Genomic DNA, 16,065 nt, shown 5'->3' with positions numbered 1-16,065 from the left:
TTTTAACCCTACCTAAAGCCTAAACTAAAGCCTGTGGATGAGTGTAACATATTATGTCTGTAACGTTAAATACAATTGGAAAACGATTTAATTAAAAAATATAAATACATTAAAAAAAGGCATGTCCGATATTTTTTTGCCGATTCCGATACTTTAAAAATGACGTGATTGGACCCGATCGATCGGCATCATCTCTACTCGTTACCATCAAGAAAAAAAGTCATTTGAAGTTCGCTATATTTAAATTCAGTCATACCATATTTGTTGTTGCATCTCTGTTGAATTATGTTGGATGAACGTTTGTCAATTTAGTCCATGATACACTTAGTGAGCATGTCCAAAAAATACAAGTTTATCTAACATGGGTGCCTTATGTTGGCTCGACGTGTGCTTTATGTTAAAAGGACACAATTGCTAAATACTGAAAGAAAGCAACTGGAATGTGTCGGCATGGTAACGCTTCCCCTGCTCCCTCTCGCTACATTACCTGTTCAATCTCAACTGGCCACAGCAGTTATACCCGCCGAAACTCACCTCAACTGCTTTCAGCGCTTTCCAGGATCATTTAAGAGCCCCAAACTACATTTTCACCAACATTACAAACTCGTGGTGTGAACCCAACTTTTTTCCCCTGTGACTCGACGACCCCCCCGCCGCGTGAGACTCGCCACCATGCATTTATTCGAAGGCTGTATCGTTCTCTTTCTGGCGATTGTTCTCCTCCAAGGTAAGATTGTTTTTGGAATTTATTGGGGTAAATTGAAGTCATCCAAAATGAAGGCCAAGTACACCGCATGCGTGATCGTTGCGGTTCCGGTCCGGTTCAACGAGCTCTCGCGTGATAATGTGCCATTTAAAACAACGACAAACACACGGAGTCTGTACTCATCAGAGAAGCAGAGAGAGAGCACATTTTCCCCCCTTGCATATTGATATTGTAACGTTTGCTAAGCGGAAGTTTGGCCGCGAAAACAACACACGAGCTTCAACGCCTTTTTTCCTCTTATTCTTTATTAACTTCCCGCCACCTCACCAATGCAAAAACAACAACTAAAGTGGGGAGAACAAGTATTTGATACACTGACAATGGATAAAATACTTGTTCTCCCCACTGTATTTACACTGACGCTATCTAGTCCACCAATTGGAGCGTCGCGCTGGTGCATAAATTAACCCACCGATGACAGCCCCGGTCGGCACAACACCGGCGACTCTACAAAATTTTAGTTGTGTCTGTCTCTTAATTCCAGATTGACTGCATCATGTTGAGATCAGGGCTCCGTGTGTGGAGGGAAGGGGGGCTATTATGCCCTTGGTTGTGTCGGTGCGTTTATATCTTTGTGCACATTTAATATTTATGCCACATAAGTATCTCATAGAGCTGTTATAAACAACTGATAAATAATCTGTCATATTTATAAAATGGATAGCGAATTATATACGACACGAACTAAAAAAACAGCGTACTTGGAATTGGTGTCTCAACACTGCAGATTCATGTGCCCAGCGCAAACTGTTTTTTCTATGAAGAGTCAAGTGAAATGTAGGAAAGAAAGAGAAACGTCTTGAATAGACCACCAGGTCGAAACTTGTGGGTGTCTCTTTTTTTCCTCTTTCGTACTTTCCCCCCTCGACTCTGTATACAAACCGAGATTGTTTGTGCGCCGGGCACGAGAATTTCTGCACACTGTAAAATATTACAAGTTGACTTTACTAAAAAAAAAAAAAAAAAAAAAAAAAAAGCAAACTTGCTGCCTTAAAAAAATAATTTATGTTGACTTAGATGAATTAGATTTGATTAACTTAATTATAGTGAGTTGACAGTACTCAAATTAAGTTAAAAAATGAATTATAGGCACTTGTTTATTGTGAGTTGGCAGTACTGAAATTAACTTAAAAAAATGGATTCTAGTCACTTGTTTATTTTGAGTTGGCAGTACTCAAACTAACTTAAATAACTGGATTACAGTAACTTGTTTATTTTGAGTGTACAGTACTCTAACTCAAATAATTGGATTGTAGTAACTTGTTTATTTAGAGTTTGCAGTATTCAAGTGATAATTGTGTATTAATGATCTTAAGTTTTCCATTTCATCCATCATATTCAGGTCAACTTAATTTTCTTGACCTAAAAGAATTCCACAATAGATTGCACAACTGCACATACTAATTTCATTAAAAACACGTTATCTAACAGTAATGACCCCCAAACAGGCCCGGAGTGACTAATCGGGAGCTTCTGGACGATTCCAGAAGGGCCGGCCGGCCAGATGGGCCGGTCCGCGTTTTATTAAAAAAAAAAAAAAAAAAAAATTACACTGTTATCATTTTTTGTTTGGTATTTATTTATGACAGTGTCACTGAGTATAACTTACATTCTGTTACCGCTGTCCCTGTGGGCCGTCTTAAAAAAAAAAAAAACAGTATTATTTTTTTTTCCAGACTCATCCTCACGTGTGCAGACGAAAAATACAGCATGCAGCTCCGCCCCCTAATTGTAGTCTGTAATGAGCCAAATTAGCTGCTATCTCGGTGCTCGGATGGATAAAAAGAGCAAGGGTGGCGCTGAAAAATAAGAATTAAAAAGAGAAAAGCACTCGTGAAAGAATCGGCAAAATGCGCGAAAATAGCTAATTTTTTTCATGCAACGACCTTGCTGCCTCAAACTACAGAGGATTACAACGAAAGTGGTAAGGCCAGATGGCGAATAAAATGCAACTTGCACCGTGTGATACGACAATATGTAATTGTGGAAACTTTGGCTTCTTGTAGCACCTCACAAGGGATATGTAGCAGCAAGCATTAGCCATAATGAACACACCACAGGTGCAGAGCTGGAAGGTAGGATTGCCATGTCGTTCAGCGAGTGAACATTAGAATTAATATAATCAATTACGTGGCGTTTTTAAAGTGGAAATGGAAAATGGATAATAGTATCATTAGAAGTTGTTACAATGTGCAATACGTATTCTTTATTTTTCATATTGTTATGTTGCTATGTTTGTTTTATGTGTAAGCACTCATTTTGTTAATATTTGATGTTGCAGAAAAGGTCTTATTTATTCATTTATTTTGGGGCTGCCAAAATTATCGCGTTAACGGGCGGTAATTAATTTTTTTAATGAATCACGTTAAAATATTTGACGCAATTAACGCACATGCCCTGCTCAGACAGATTTAAATGACAGTACAATGACATGCCCACTTGTTAATTGTGCTTTATGGAGTTTTGCCGCCCTCCGCTGGCGTTTGGGTGCGACTGATTTTATAGGCTTCAGCACCCATGAGCATTGTGTAAGTAATTATTGACATCAACAATGGCGGGCTACTAGTTTATTTTTTGATTGAAAATTTTACAAATTTTATTAAAACGAAAACATTAAGAGGGGTTTTAATATAAAATTTCTATAACTTGTACTAACATTTATCTTTTAAGAACTACAAGTCTTTCTATCCATGGATCGCTTTAACAGAATGTTAATAATGTTAATGCCATCTTGTTGATTTATTGTTATAATAAACAAATACAGTCCTTATGTACCTTATGTTGAATGTATATATCCATCTTGTGTCTCATCTTTCCATTCCAACAATAATTTACAGAAAAATATGGCATATTTTATAGATGGTTTGAATTGCGATTAATTACAATTAATTTTTAAGCTGTAATTAACTCGATCAAAAATTTTAATCATTTGACAGGCCTAATTTATTTTTCAAATGTATCATTTAATATAGTTTTTTTTTAAATCCATTTTTAAATTTGTTCAAAATATGTTGTGTTGCACTTGTTAAAATAAAGCCACCTTGTTAAACAACCATGACCTGCACTGAATTGGAATACACAGAATTACAGTACACGGCTTTAGAGAACACTGAACTTAACACGTGTATGCATAATGACATAATTTTAAATGAGTGGGCCGGTCTGAGGCATGAAATTCCAGGGCCGAAAATGAGTCCCACTCCGGCCCTGCCCCCAAAACACAATAAATGGAGAACACTCATTGGATTAATTCAGTGGAATTAAAATTTACTTTAAAATGCTCAAAAGTGCATTTAATGGGAGACACTGGCTCCTGGCAGGCTGAACAGTGTTTGGTTAAATCTCAGTATCAATGAACAATCAGTGGATTAATTATAAACCCACTTTTGCAAACATTTTGCACCTCATACAAAGTATAAGTACCTAAAATAACCTTTTGCTCCAGAAATTACTGAATAATACCTGAACTGCATCAATGTCCACTCCTATCCTGTGATTTCCAAAGACTAACAGGCGAGATCCTATTTTCATAATTTCAGGACATTAACTCAGCATTGAAGACATGGCGTCAAACTAGTTGCCCATTACAACATGAGCTTGAGCTCTGGTAAAGCTAACAGTTCTGATTTCTCCACCAATATTAGTGATCAAAACGAACTACAATCAACATTGTGCCATGGTTTAAACTGTGCAGCAGTGATAAAATAAACATAAAAATACAGAACTCTTTTTAAAACACACAACTCGGTTCAAATTCAAATTTCACTTTAACACCTGATACCTTGTTTTTTCACATCACTAAAAGAGTACATGCAAAACGTGTACTGGAGTTATACACCTCAGAAACCTAAAATCTTACCAAGAATATGTGTCTTATTTTTATTCAAATTCTAATTTCATATTAAGCTTTTTCGTCAAAAAAAAAAAAAAAAAAAAAAGTCTAATTTCTAGTCAAAAATATGTCATTAGTATATATATATATATACATATATATATATTCAATCAAAGAAAGTCATGTCAATCAAAAAAATTTGTTTGAATGCAAAAATAAATTCGTAAGTCAAAAAAATGTATTTGGAAACTATTTTTCTTTGAATTTTTTTTTTTTTAAATTTAAGTCAAGTTTTTTTTTTTGATTGAAACAACTTTTTTGATTGATGTAATTCTGCGTTTGGACCACATTTTGCTAGGACATTTTTGTCTTTATTATTCAATCAAAAAATAAGTTGCTTCAAACCAAAAATGTTTATTTTCAAAAGAAAATCACTTCAATCAAAAAAAAAAAAAAAAAAAAAAAAAAAAAAAAAAAAAACACACACACAATTGTAGAAAAAAAGGTTTGAATGTGAAAAAATATTTGAGACTCGGAAATTTGCATTTCAACACTTTATTTTTCATTGAAACTGTTTTCTTTGATCGAAGCAATCCTTTTTGTTTTTGAGCCATATTATGTAGAGCTGTGAATCTTTGGGTGTTCCACGATTCGATTCAATATCGATTCTCTGGGTCACGATTCAATTCAAAAACGATTTTTCCGATTCTCGATCCAAAAAATTACTTTTTGATTCTAAAGGTTTTTCCTTTTCTTTCTTTTGTTAAATGATTCAATTGAATTATAGCATGATCTACTCCAGTCTCCTGGCATGAAAGCAGAGTACAGTGGTACCTCTACATACGGATTTAATTCGTTCCAGGACCTTGTTTGTAAGTCCAAATGGTCGTATGTCGAGCAGGATTTCCCCATAGGAATACATTATAATTCCATTAATTCGTTCCAAAGCCTAAAAACATACACTAAATTCTTAATAAATACTGCTGGCACTGTTACAAATGGCAATTAAACATAGAAAAACAAATAAGTTATAAATAAATAATTCAGAATAATATAAGAAGAAGAAGAAGAATTAATAATTATTCCTGAAAATAATGTAACGAATCGGATTCTAATATGGCGGACACTTTTTACTGTCCCTGAACGCACCGCGAAGGTGACGTCTCCAGTGAGATAGGTCGGTGCGGTAGAGATAATACTTTCGTTTTCCTGAGAGCAGTCAACTGCTTAAGACAATGAGCGTTTTGTGTTGGATAAGTTCTTAAATAAATGATAAAAACGTGACAAAGCTGGCGATTTCCTTGGCAATGTTACCACAATAATAATTGTCACCTTAACTTATAAATAGTGGCGAACGGTGGTCATAAGAGGACCATGGAGCTGTATTGTTGAGCCGGTTCAGGGACGCGCACCCCAAGCTCATATTTTTCTATAACTTGCATCTTCATTTCAAAGGTAAGCATCACTTTTTTCCTTGTTTCTCCAACTGTATCAACTTTTTTTGAAAACTGTTGATTTCTCACATAAGAAAATCCACCGTGGGTTCGTTTGCAGTGCTGTCATGTCGTCGTATTTCGAGCAACTCGTCGGATGTAGAAACAAATGGCGGCTCAAATTTTACGTCGGATGTCGAAAAGATCGTGTGTCGAAGTGATCGTATGTAGAGGTACCACTGTATATTTAAACAAATGGTTTTATAATTTAGCAACTGAACAATTTGAAAACACAACGACAAAAGATTAAATACAACATGTTCTTCTCATTTATTTAAATTGCACAAATCTCTACAAAAGACACCCTGACTTTGCCTGGCAGAGTCATAGAACAGTGGGGCTATGAAACAGATGTAATGCAGACAGAGGTAGTTGGAACTTTTGAACTCACTGTCCTGTACAGACTAAGTACGGTCTCACTCTCACAAACAATACACAAGTCCCTCCAACAAACAAACTTTCCACAAACTTAATGTAACAAGAAAATTAATTGTGCAAAAGGTAAACAGTAAACTCTCAGTGTCACTCAAACATTTGAGTTAATAGTGACACAATGCAAACTAAACTCACAATGTAAACTTTGTGTATAAAAATAAAATTGCTTCAAAAATGAAATAAGTGTAGGCTAGCTGCCTTTACATTTCTGACCACCACTTTCAAAAAAATTAAATAATAATAAATAGACTGCATATAAACGAACCACAAAAAAAAGCCAATAAATTAAATTAACCCAAACATAAAAATGCAGTGCTGAAACGGATACATACATAAAATTAGAATGAATAAAACTAAAATACTGTTCTCTTCATTAGACAAATGCTTGACAACTTTGACATTGTAGGTCGGACTAGGACTACCTTCCAGGTTCCATCATTCAGCAATCACTAATGTTGAGGTTCTTTTGCAAGAAAACAAGCTGGTCTACGTGTTCTGGAGTAAGACAGCTGCGCTGTGCTTTCACCACATCTCCAGCAGTGGAAAACACTCGCTCTGCTGCAACACTTGTGCCAGGGATACATAAATAGCGTTTAGCTAATTTGGCTAGAAGAGGGAAAGATTTCTCACTTGACTTCCACCACTCAAGGGGGTCTTCTGTAAGAGCAAGTGCAGGCTCTGCCCAATACCTTTTCAGCTCCTCCTCAGCTCTGCTACTGGCTGATGGAACAACTCTGACCTCTGTATTAAATGTAGATCCCAACAGATTGACCAGTGCAGCAGATGCTGAATTTCTTTTCCGGGCAGGACCTTCTCCAGCTGACTCCCCAGGACTGCTGTCTGACACTCCGTCTCCTGGCCTCATCTGCTGGTCCTTGGGAGGAAGAGGGGATAGATTGCCTTTTATTTTTGTAAACAAAGTTACGGTCCCTGTTGCTTATATTGCTTTTCTTCATACTCAAGCACTTAAGTTTGATGAAATATGCCATTTAATTTATTTTTTAATTAGTAATACAAGCCATTATATGCCATGTTAACTTCAAATACTGCAGTCTTAAAAAAACAAAAGTAATAATAATGAAAAAAATAATAATTCATGCTCAATTTACACATACTCACACAGGTATTAAGTTTTAAAAATATGCATTAAGAAATAATACTGGTAGGTTAATTTTACCTCAAGTGATGCAGCCTCTCTTATCAGACTGGCTTCAATGTCCACCTGTTCTTCTGCAGCAAGGAAAGGAAGTGCTTTAAACCTGGGATCGAGGGCAGAGGCCTTGTGAAGCAAGAGTTTGGTCTTCTCACTGGTGTATCTTCTTGACAGGTCTTCATGGATTGCCCGTTTCATTTCACGAACAAGTGGCTTGTCACCAGCTTTTGGAGCAAATCCCTTGTCTGTGTTGTCATTAAGCATTTGGTGAAGTAATGGAGCTATGATTGACAGTGTTGGGGATGAATCCACTGACGTGATGTTGGTGGCGTCCTTCATGGGCTTTAGTGCCTTCATCATTTCTTCAGCATTCTTGATTTCATCATCATTTAGTGCGGTGGAGTCGGCAGTGTTATTTCTTCGCACGTCAGGAGAGAGGAGCGCAAGGCAAGTGGCAGGCTGTTGCTCCAAAAACCGTTCGACCATATCGTGCGCGCTATTCCATCTGGTTTCGACGTCGATTATCAACTTGTGGCTAGTTACCCCGTCGCGGATGTCAGTGTCACCACCATCTTCATCATCATCATCATCATCATCATCGTCACAATCACGTACCCCCCCTTCATCAACTTGCAGCTGAAGAGATTTCTGAGCGGATACGAGGGCTTCAGCCGCACACGTGCTCCTGTGAAAGTATCCAACTATTCGCCTAATCCTCCCCAGCAGCCGCGCGGTGGTACCAAGCTTCAGAGCTCGCTTGGCTGCGAGGTTGATAGTGTGCGCAAAACACGTCACATGTGTTAGATTCTCGTCCATCTGCATAGCAGCAATCATATTCGCTGCGTTATCAGTAGTGATGCACGATAATACATTTTTCAACCGATAATTTCCTCCTCATTCCAACCGATAACCGATAATGTCAAGCCGATAATTCTATTAAAAGATTTATGTAAAATTTTAAAGTATACACAAAAGAAAATATTACTGTGCAAAAATATAATTTATTGCTCTTTTTTTCAACATAAAATATGAACAAGTCGTCAATTCAAACATCTAAATAATGACAGATTGTCTGACATTGTGTAATGGTAAACCTTTGGCAACAATTACTTACAGAGTAAATACCTAAGTTGCACAAAAATGCCTTTACAAGTAAACCATTCCTAACATATATAACATTAATACACTGCAAAACACACCTCCTTAAAACTAGTCAGTTTTAAGTGTAAATCTATTGGCAATAAGTGAAATTATCTGCCATCGCTTCAAGTGCATTTCTCTCAGATTTCTTGGAAGAAAAATAGCTAGCTGAAAATAATCTTAACAGCCTTGTTTTAAGCAAAACATTATTATACTTCATCCTTAAAAAAAAAAAAATTGGAAGAAGGAAAGATTTTGAATAATATTTGTGGCTACAGAATATTGATTTAAGAATTTGATTATCTACTGTGACTGTAATTGAGCAGAGAAATAAGTTAAATAATTTGAAAAGTGATTGCTAATGTTATATGCTTTGTTGCACACTGTGAAAATGATTAACTCAAAAGAGCGAGATGTCATGTACCCATTCTGCAGCGCTTTGTTTACATTTGCGGCTTTCACGACATTTGTTTTACAGCAGCTAAACTGCTACACGGCAGTACTATTTGGACGGAGTTGGAGCTCGCATTCGCGTGCGTGTTGTTTTGTGCCTGAGTTTTGTTAAGGCGAAAATAAAGGCAGCGTTACAAAGTCATCTGACCGCTCATCATTTTACATACTGAATGCATTATTGACTGGCTGACTTCGTTTTCTCCATGTTTAAATTATCATCGAACTACTGTGGCATCATGATAAGCTTGCTTACTGGACATCACTTTTTCATGAAGAATGGTGGTCGTATAAACTGCATTATTTTTTTATCCAGGGATTTGGTTCTCGGGTCATTTAGGTAAAAAAAAAACCTGTCTTGTCTCGGCGGCGGCAGCTACGTTCGTACCGGATAATCCGCCCGCCCCGGCCGGTTCGCCGCGGCGTATTCGGGTCCTGGCTCTGCTCGCACGCCGTGGGGGAACGCTCGAGAAACCGGGGTGTTCGCCGGAGGTCCTGAGGCCGGGGAACCGGGCTCGGCCCGCCCCGACTATGGCAAGGCGGCGGCGGCCTGCCGGACCGGCCAGAGCGGCGGGCTCCGTCGGAAGACGGCTACTTGCCGACTATCGGACTCCAGTCGTGCCGGTGTTTAGCCTTAGATGCGAATTTACCACCCGCCTTGGGCTGCATTCCCAAACAGCCCGACTCTGTATCGTCACAAGCCCTGTAGTTTAACTTAGTTAGTGTTTACAATAGCTTTAGCATTCCCGCTAGCAGCAGCCTCGTATTCGTTCCAAAAATCTTTGTGATGCAGTTTTAGATGGCTGCTGGATTAGTGGTTTTGAATGAGGATGCTTTCTTTCTGCCTCGCGGAACTTCTATGGTACATGTTTCGCAGATGGCGAGAATGTCGTTTTTTTAGTAACAGCCGCCATAATATTCAACTACTTCTTGTCGTGTAACTCCGCCTCCTCAACCCCTCCTCCCTCAGGGGCTTCAGAGAGGGGAGGGGTTGAGGAGGCGGCGTGCTGAATTCTTCGGTTGCGCACATTTGGAGGCTAAATCAAGTATATAATTATCGGATTGCATTATCGGTTGAATTTTTTAATTATCTGGATTATCTGTGTGACGTCATAATTGCCATTATCGGCCGATAATTATCGGTGACCGATATTATCGTGTATCTTTAGTTATCAGTTACAATAACCAAGTCCTCGAGCGACAGATTCCATTCTTTTGCGACTTGGTGAAACGTTGCATTCACATTAGCAGCAGTGTGACTTTCATGCATCACCCTAGTTTGCAGTACCTGAGACTGGAGCGTCCATTCAGCTGTGATGTAGTGGGCTGTGAACGTGCCGTATGACTGGGTCGCCCTGGATGTCCAGTGATCACACGTGAGTGCTACTCTGTCGGCTTTCATCACGGCTTGACCAACCTTTTTCTTTGTGTCACGGTAAAGATGAGGTACAACTGCGTTAGTGAAGTGCGTACGTGAAGGTATTTCATAACGTGGCTCCATCGTCTTCACCATGTACCGAAAGCCTTCCCCCTCCACCGTGCAATAAGTTTTCATGTCTTTACCGATGAAGTAGGCGATGGATTTGGTTATCTTCTTTGCCCGTGGAGAGTTGTGTGGCAGTTTTGCCAACTGCTGAATTGTGGGCTGGTTAGCCAATGCTGGTGGTAGTGTTTGTTCGTCGTCCCAGTCAGAGTGGTGTCTGTCTAGATGAGCCTTAGGGTTGGAAGTGTTCCCAAAATACTTCACTTTAGCGTGGCAAAGTTTGCAAATGGTATATTGCATGTCAAGTCCTTTTTTGCCCCCGGGTTCACGGTAAAAACCAAAGTATTTCCAAACTTTTGCCCTCAAAGATCTCGGAGCCGGTTGTATTTCTTTTTCTTCATTCCCTCCCTCCATTTTAGCAGCAGCCAACAACACCGTAGAAAGTGCACGCCCCTCTGCAGCCAATGCAGGCCAGACCACGCTGATATTGCGGAAGTCTAGTATGGCGGCCGAAAAGACAAAAATAAATAAATAAATAAAAAATCGATTTTTGGAAATTAAGAATCGATTTACTATCGTACGGCATTAGAATCGAGATTTTAATTCGAATCGATTTTTTTTGACTTGCTTGATATTATGGGTAGGACATTTGTGTCCTAATCAATCAAAAAAACTATTTTTAATCAAAGAAAAAAAACTTTTGCAAAAATATTTTTGGGGAAATATTTTTTAAATGTTAAATATATATATATATTTAATTGACGTGTCACTTTTTTTGAAAAGCAAAAAGTTTTAAACTTTTTTTTTTTTTTTTTTTAAGTGGAAAAAGTTTTGATGGCACTTTTTTTTTTGAAGTGGAAAAAGTTTTGAAGGCACTTTTTTTCGGTTGAATCATTTAGACACGAAGATCCAACTTCAACGCTACTTCCGACATGTTTGAGTGGCAGGTGATTACGCCAATGGCATAAAAGCAGGAAGCAAGAATAATGGCCACCAGGGCTCCATCCAGCCATCGGACTCTGCTCGAGTCCAAGCCAAAAATAGGGCACCGGTACAGGGGTGTGACATCGGCATCTCATCGGAGTGCCGGCGATGGTACGGTGCCCTGTCGCGGCACACTGGCGGACCCCGATATCACCCCCCCGGCGCAGAGGCCGGCTGTTGAGTGTACGGCCCGCGATTTACAGGACACTCATTCAAAGCTGAAGCGACGGGGCTCCCGGCGCGGACGCCGGCAGTCCACTCGCTTACTGGGCGGGCTAGTGTCGGGCCACTCCCGTACCGGCGTGTCGCGACACTGCGGTTGGACCCCGATTGCCAACCGTCACGTCAGGTTCACCTCTTGAATCACATTAAGCAGCAGCGCACCATACCATCGCGGGCACTCCGGTGAGATGCCGATGTCACCCCCCTGTACCGGTGCCCTATTTTCGGCTTGGACTCGAGCAGAGTCCGATGGCTCGATGGAGCCCTGATGGCCATTAGGAGTAGTAGTAACCTGCCACTCAAACATGTCGGAAGTAGCGTTGAAGTCGTATCTTTGTGTCAAAATGATTCAATCGAAAAAAAAGGGCCTTCAAAACTTTTTCCACTTCAAAAAAAAAAAAAAGAGTTTAAAACTTTTTCCTTTAAAAAAAAAGTGACACGTCAATAAAAAAATATATATATTTAAAAAAACATATATTTTCAAAAAAAATATTTTTGCAAAAGGTTCTTTTTCTTTGATTAAAAATAAGTTTTTTTGATTAAAGCAACTTTTATTGGGATTGAATGATTTAGACACAAATGTCCTACCCATACTATGGCTCAAACACATTTCACATTTCTTTGCTTTTGTGTGCAGTGAAGGTAGAATATACACTGCTCTGAAAGTTAGTCTTGATATGGGCAAGTAACCATTTGCCTCAGCTTAAGATGTCTTCGCAAATGGGTAAAGAAGAAGTCTTCTTCTGAGCAAGTCAAATGCAGTTTCTCCACTTTTGCCCGCATCTTTTTGAGAGCGCCATGTCGATAGGTGTACTTTGAGTGCATTAAAAGATTTAAATGTGCAGAGGCAGTCCTTATGAAGACATGGGAGTAGGGATGTCCGAGTGTGGTATCCATGTTTTAAGCCAGGGGTGGGCAAACTATTCCACAAAGGGCCGCAGTGGGTGCAGGTTTTTGTTGCAACCCATTAAGAGGACAAATTTTCACCAATCTGCTGTTTTACAAATGCAATCAGTTGATTGCAGTCAGGTGCTTCTCATTTCTGCTGAAACCTCATTGGTTATATTATCTGTGCTGGGTCAGTTGGAACAAAGACCAGGACCCACTGCAGCCCTCGAGGACCGGTTTGCCCACCCCTGTTTTAAGCGGTAATGCTTAAGCAAGTAGCCTCTCTTTTCAGCAGAAAATGTGCAGTAATTACAAGTCCACTGCATTAGAGAATACTGCTCTGGTTGACCTGAAAAGACATGATAATTTCAGCATTGAGAACTTGTTAGAAAAAAAAAAAAAGTTACATTTTTTCTTAACAGTCACAAATTAAAATCTGCAATGAATTATTTAAATATTCACAAACTAAAATGTGTAATAATGAGTTATTTTTAAATTAATGTAATTGATTATTTTTGAACATTCAAATTGAGATGTACAATTAATTTCTTAATCCATCTGTAAAAACATTAATGCATGTTTGTTATCCCAACCCATGAAACAAATACAAATATAAAATGATTCATTGATCAGTGTATGAAACATACCTGTAATTGCTGAGACTGAGGTATGCGTGGACTTTTGACCATTTGCTTCAGCCCGATTGGGGGATGGTGAAAAAGAACACAAAATTAAGGCAACAATTTCAAAATATAGGCACATAAATGACCAACATTCAACACACCAGGTTGTTATAGCATCGAGTGTGATCTCTGCACTCTTTCTATCTGTATTCCTATATTAGGTTTTTAGTTCAGTGATTAACTATATTGAGGAATTGAAACCATCACTTAGATTGGATATCTAAGTGATGGTATCAATCCACGTATCTGATCTATGGTCTGATGTTTTAGCCAGCGAGAAGCAGAGCTCATGTGATGAGATTTTTGTGAACTCTACTCATGTCTACACTGTGACAGACCAGTGAAGTACAACACCACGCCAGACTAAGGACATTTTTTTAACCCAAAAATATAAAAACACAAGATAAGAGACCTTGCTAGGGTGCCACTAATAATCTATTGCAATAGATGATATTCATTCAGATGTGCAGATTTTCATAATTTCTATCATTCAGCTGAATTTCCCTCACTTCTATTAATAACTAAGGTTACTGATACAGATTTAATGATATATAATAATAGTGGCATGTGCTGTAGGATGCTCCAGCGCATGAGCCTAGACTCTCAACTGTTAGACCAATGTTAAAGTGGTGAAATAACAGGGGGAAATGTGATCTAGTCCTCTGATTTTTGCGATTAATGCATTTTAAAACAATTTCAAATGATCTCAGTGCAGTTTGATCAAACATGGAGGGGGAGCACTGCACATGAAGAAAAGCAAATGGAAGGGCAGATGACAAACACTCTAAAGCAGGGGTCCCCAAACTTTTTCCTGTGAAGGCCACATGACTTTTCCCTTCTCTGATAAGGGGCCGGGTCAGTTTGTAACAGAAAAAGTGTGACGATTGCAGCAGTGCCTAAATGTAAAAATGCATTGTTTTTCAGAACGTCACAATGAAATTACCCTTTCTGGATTCTTCATGGAACAAAATAAAATCAAAATAATAACAACATAATATAATATCATATAATAATGAGTAATAATAACACAATTAATTAAATAGATAATAACCAAATAACCCTGTCTGGGTTCTTCACAGAAAAAAGCCAGGAAATAAATAACACTATTGGGGGGGGTCCAGACCAAATGTGGAGGCGGGCCGTAGTTTGGGGACCCCTGCTCCAACACAAGAACGGATTACGTTGGCGCACATAAAGTCTGACTGTGCATTTAGCTCTTACCTGAGCCGAAATAGACAGGCTGAAGCTGACTTAATTCTAGCACTAACTCTGTAAATAAATCACTTTATCGACATTTCTAACATTTTTACATGAGAAAGTAGCCGTTTAGATCCACAACGTGCAAATCGGCGCTACTCAAGCTAGCCGTAGTGACTAAGGCACTTCCTGTTAGTTTCACAAAATAAAACACCCGCTAACAATAGAATTAGTGTTTTTGTTTTTAAAACAGGAAGCGAACCTCCCCTCGGTCTAGCTAACTTAAAACCGCTCGGTAACACAGGAAGCGAACCTCCCCTCGGCTTAGCTAACTTAAAACCGCTTGGTAACTGTTTTAAATCGGTTTTAAAAACCTCTCCCATCGCCTAAAAACGTTACGAGCCCCGTCTGTCAACTTAATTACCAAGAATTCAAAACGCCGGCATAAAATGGTAGTCTACCATAAACTGTAGTCTACATTTGTTTCTGAAAATGATGAGGTTACTGTCACGGTCATATAGCGTGCTTGCTAGCGGTGATATTTGATGTAATCGACACTTCTCCTCCCTGGCAGCACACAGGCTACTACACTACAACAAGACAAATCGACGGTTTACAAAAGAGTAAAATATTTACTTACCAAATCAGTGTGCTGAGGACAAGTAAATCCACAATGGCGAAAATAACTGAGAAAGGTGTTGGAAAGAGTGCGAAAGTGGGCAGGGCAGATCTGCGCATGTCTGATAGAACGCCCAAAGGACACTGGGTACAATAAATTATTTTTTCTAATTTGACTTAACTGGGATATATCAAGTTAAGCAAGTTCTCCAACCCCAAATTACTACTTACTTATTCAAAAGTAGTGTTCACAACAGGTTGATGAAAATTGAGTTTAGTTCACTTATCCCATTTAATTAATTTGAATTTTTTTTTTTTTTTTTTTTTATTTACACAATCATACACATTTACAAACAAAAACGGGCTCACACATGATCAACATTCTACCAAGAAACCTCAAATAACACTCTTCAACATAATATACACATTTCTACTTGTTGGCCATGTTTGTATTCATACACACACGTCACTACACACACCCACACACACACACACACACACACACACACACACACACACACACACACACACACACACACACATACTTGAACATAGGGCTTTACAAAGGAATATTACATTTCTCAAACAATGAAACCAAATGGAGAGCTTTTTGCTGCTTGATCAATTTCAGAGATCTATACCATATATGAAACTCATTCATCCAATGTTTAAAACAAGGTCTTGTTTTAAAATACCTGCATTTGTGAATAAAGAATTTTCC

General features: G+C 38.6%; 1 protein-coding gene and 1 long non-coding RNA gene across 2 annotated transcripts in view; both read right to left on the bottom strand.

Annotated features, from left to right (window-relative positions):
- LOC130917964 (uncharacterized) overlaps positions 1-15,444 on the bottom strand; it is a 28,523-nt gene extending 13,079 nt beyond the window's left edge. The window contains exon 1 of the long non-coding RNA XR_009063542.1: positions 15,367-15,444. This is a non-coding gene — a long non-coding RNA (uncharacterized LOC130917964). The remainder of the gene's footprint in view (positions 1-15,366) is intronic.
- Positions 5,136-11,558, bottom strand: LOC130917963 (E3 SUMO-protein ligase ZBED1-like). The gene is made up of 2 exons (XM_057839765.1): positions 7,704-11,558; positions 5,136-7,400 (listed from the first exon to the last, which is right to left on the bottom strand). The coding sequence occupies exons 1-2, from the start codon at positions 8,511-8,513 to the stop codon at positions 6,966-6,968; spliced, it is 1,245 nt and encodes a 414-aa protein (XP_057695748.1). The 5' UTR covers positions 8,514-11,558; the 3' UTR covers positions 5,136-6,965.
- Positions 15,445-16,065: the final 621 nt, after the last annotated feature.

This window comes from Corythoichthys intestinalis, chromosome 6 (genome assembly GCF_030265065.1).
Source record: "Corythoichthys intestinalis isolate RoL2023-P3 chromosome 6, ASM3026506v1, whole genome shotgun sequence".
NCBI lineage: Eukaryota > Metazoa > Chordata > Actinopteri > Syngnathiformes > Syngnathidae > Corythoichthys > Corythoichthys intestinalis.
The sequence above is the reverse complement of the archived record's forward strand: the minus strand, read 5'-3'. Positions and strand labels throughout refer to the sequence as shown.

What these genes read in the sequence shown, in the direction of transcription:
- LOC130917963 (XM_057839765.1), bottom strand. Translation starts at nt 8,513, where the DNA reads ATGATTGCTGCTATGCAGATGGACGAGAATCTAACACATGTGACGTGT. An exon ending in GAGAGGCTGCATCACTTGAG is followed by an intron (nt 7,401 to 7,703) that starts GTAAAATTAACC and finishes CTTCCTCCCAAG; the next exon opens with GACCAGCAGATGAGGCCAGG.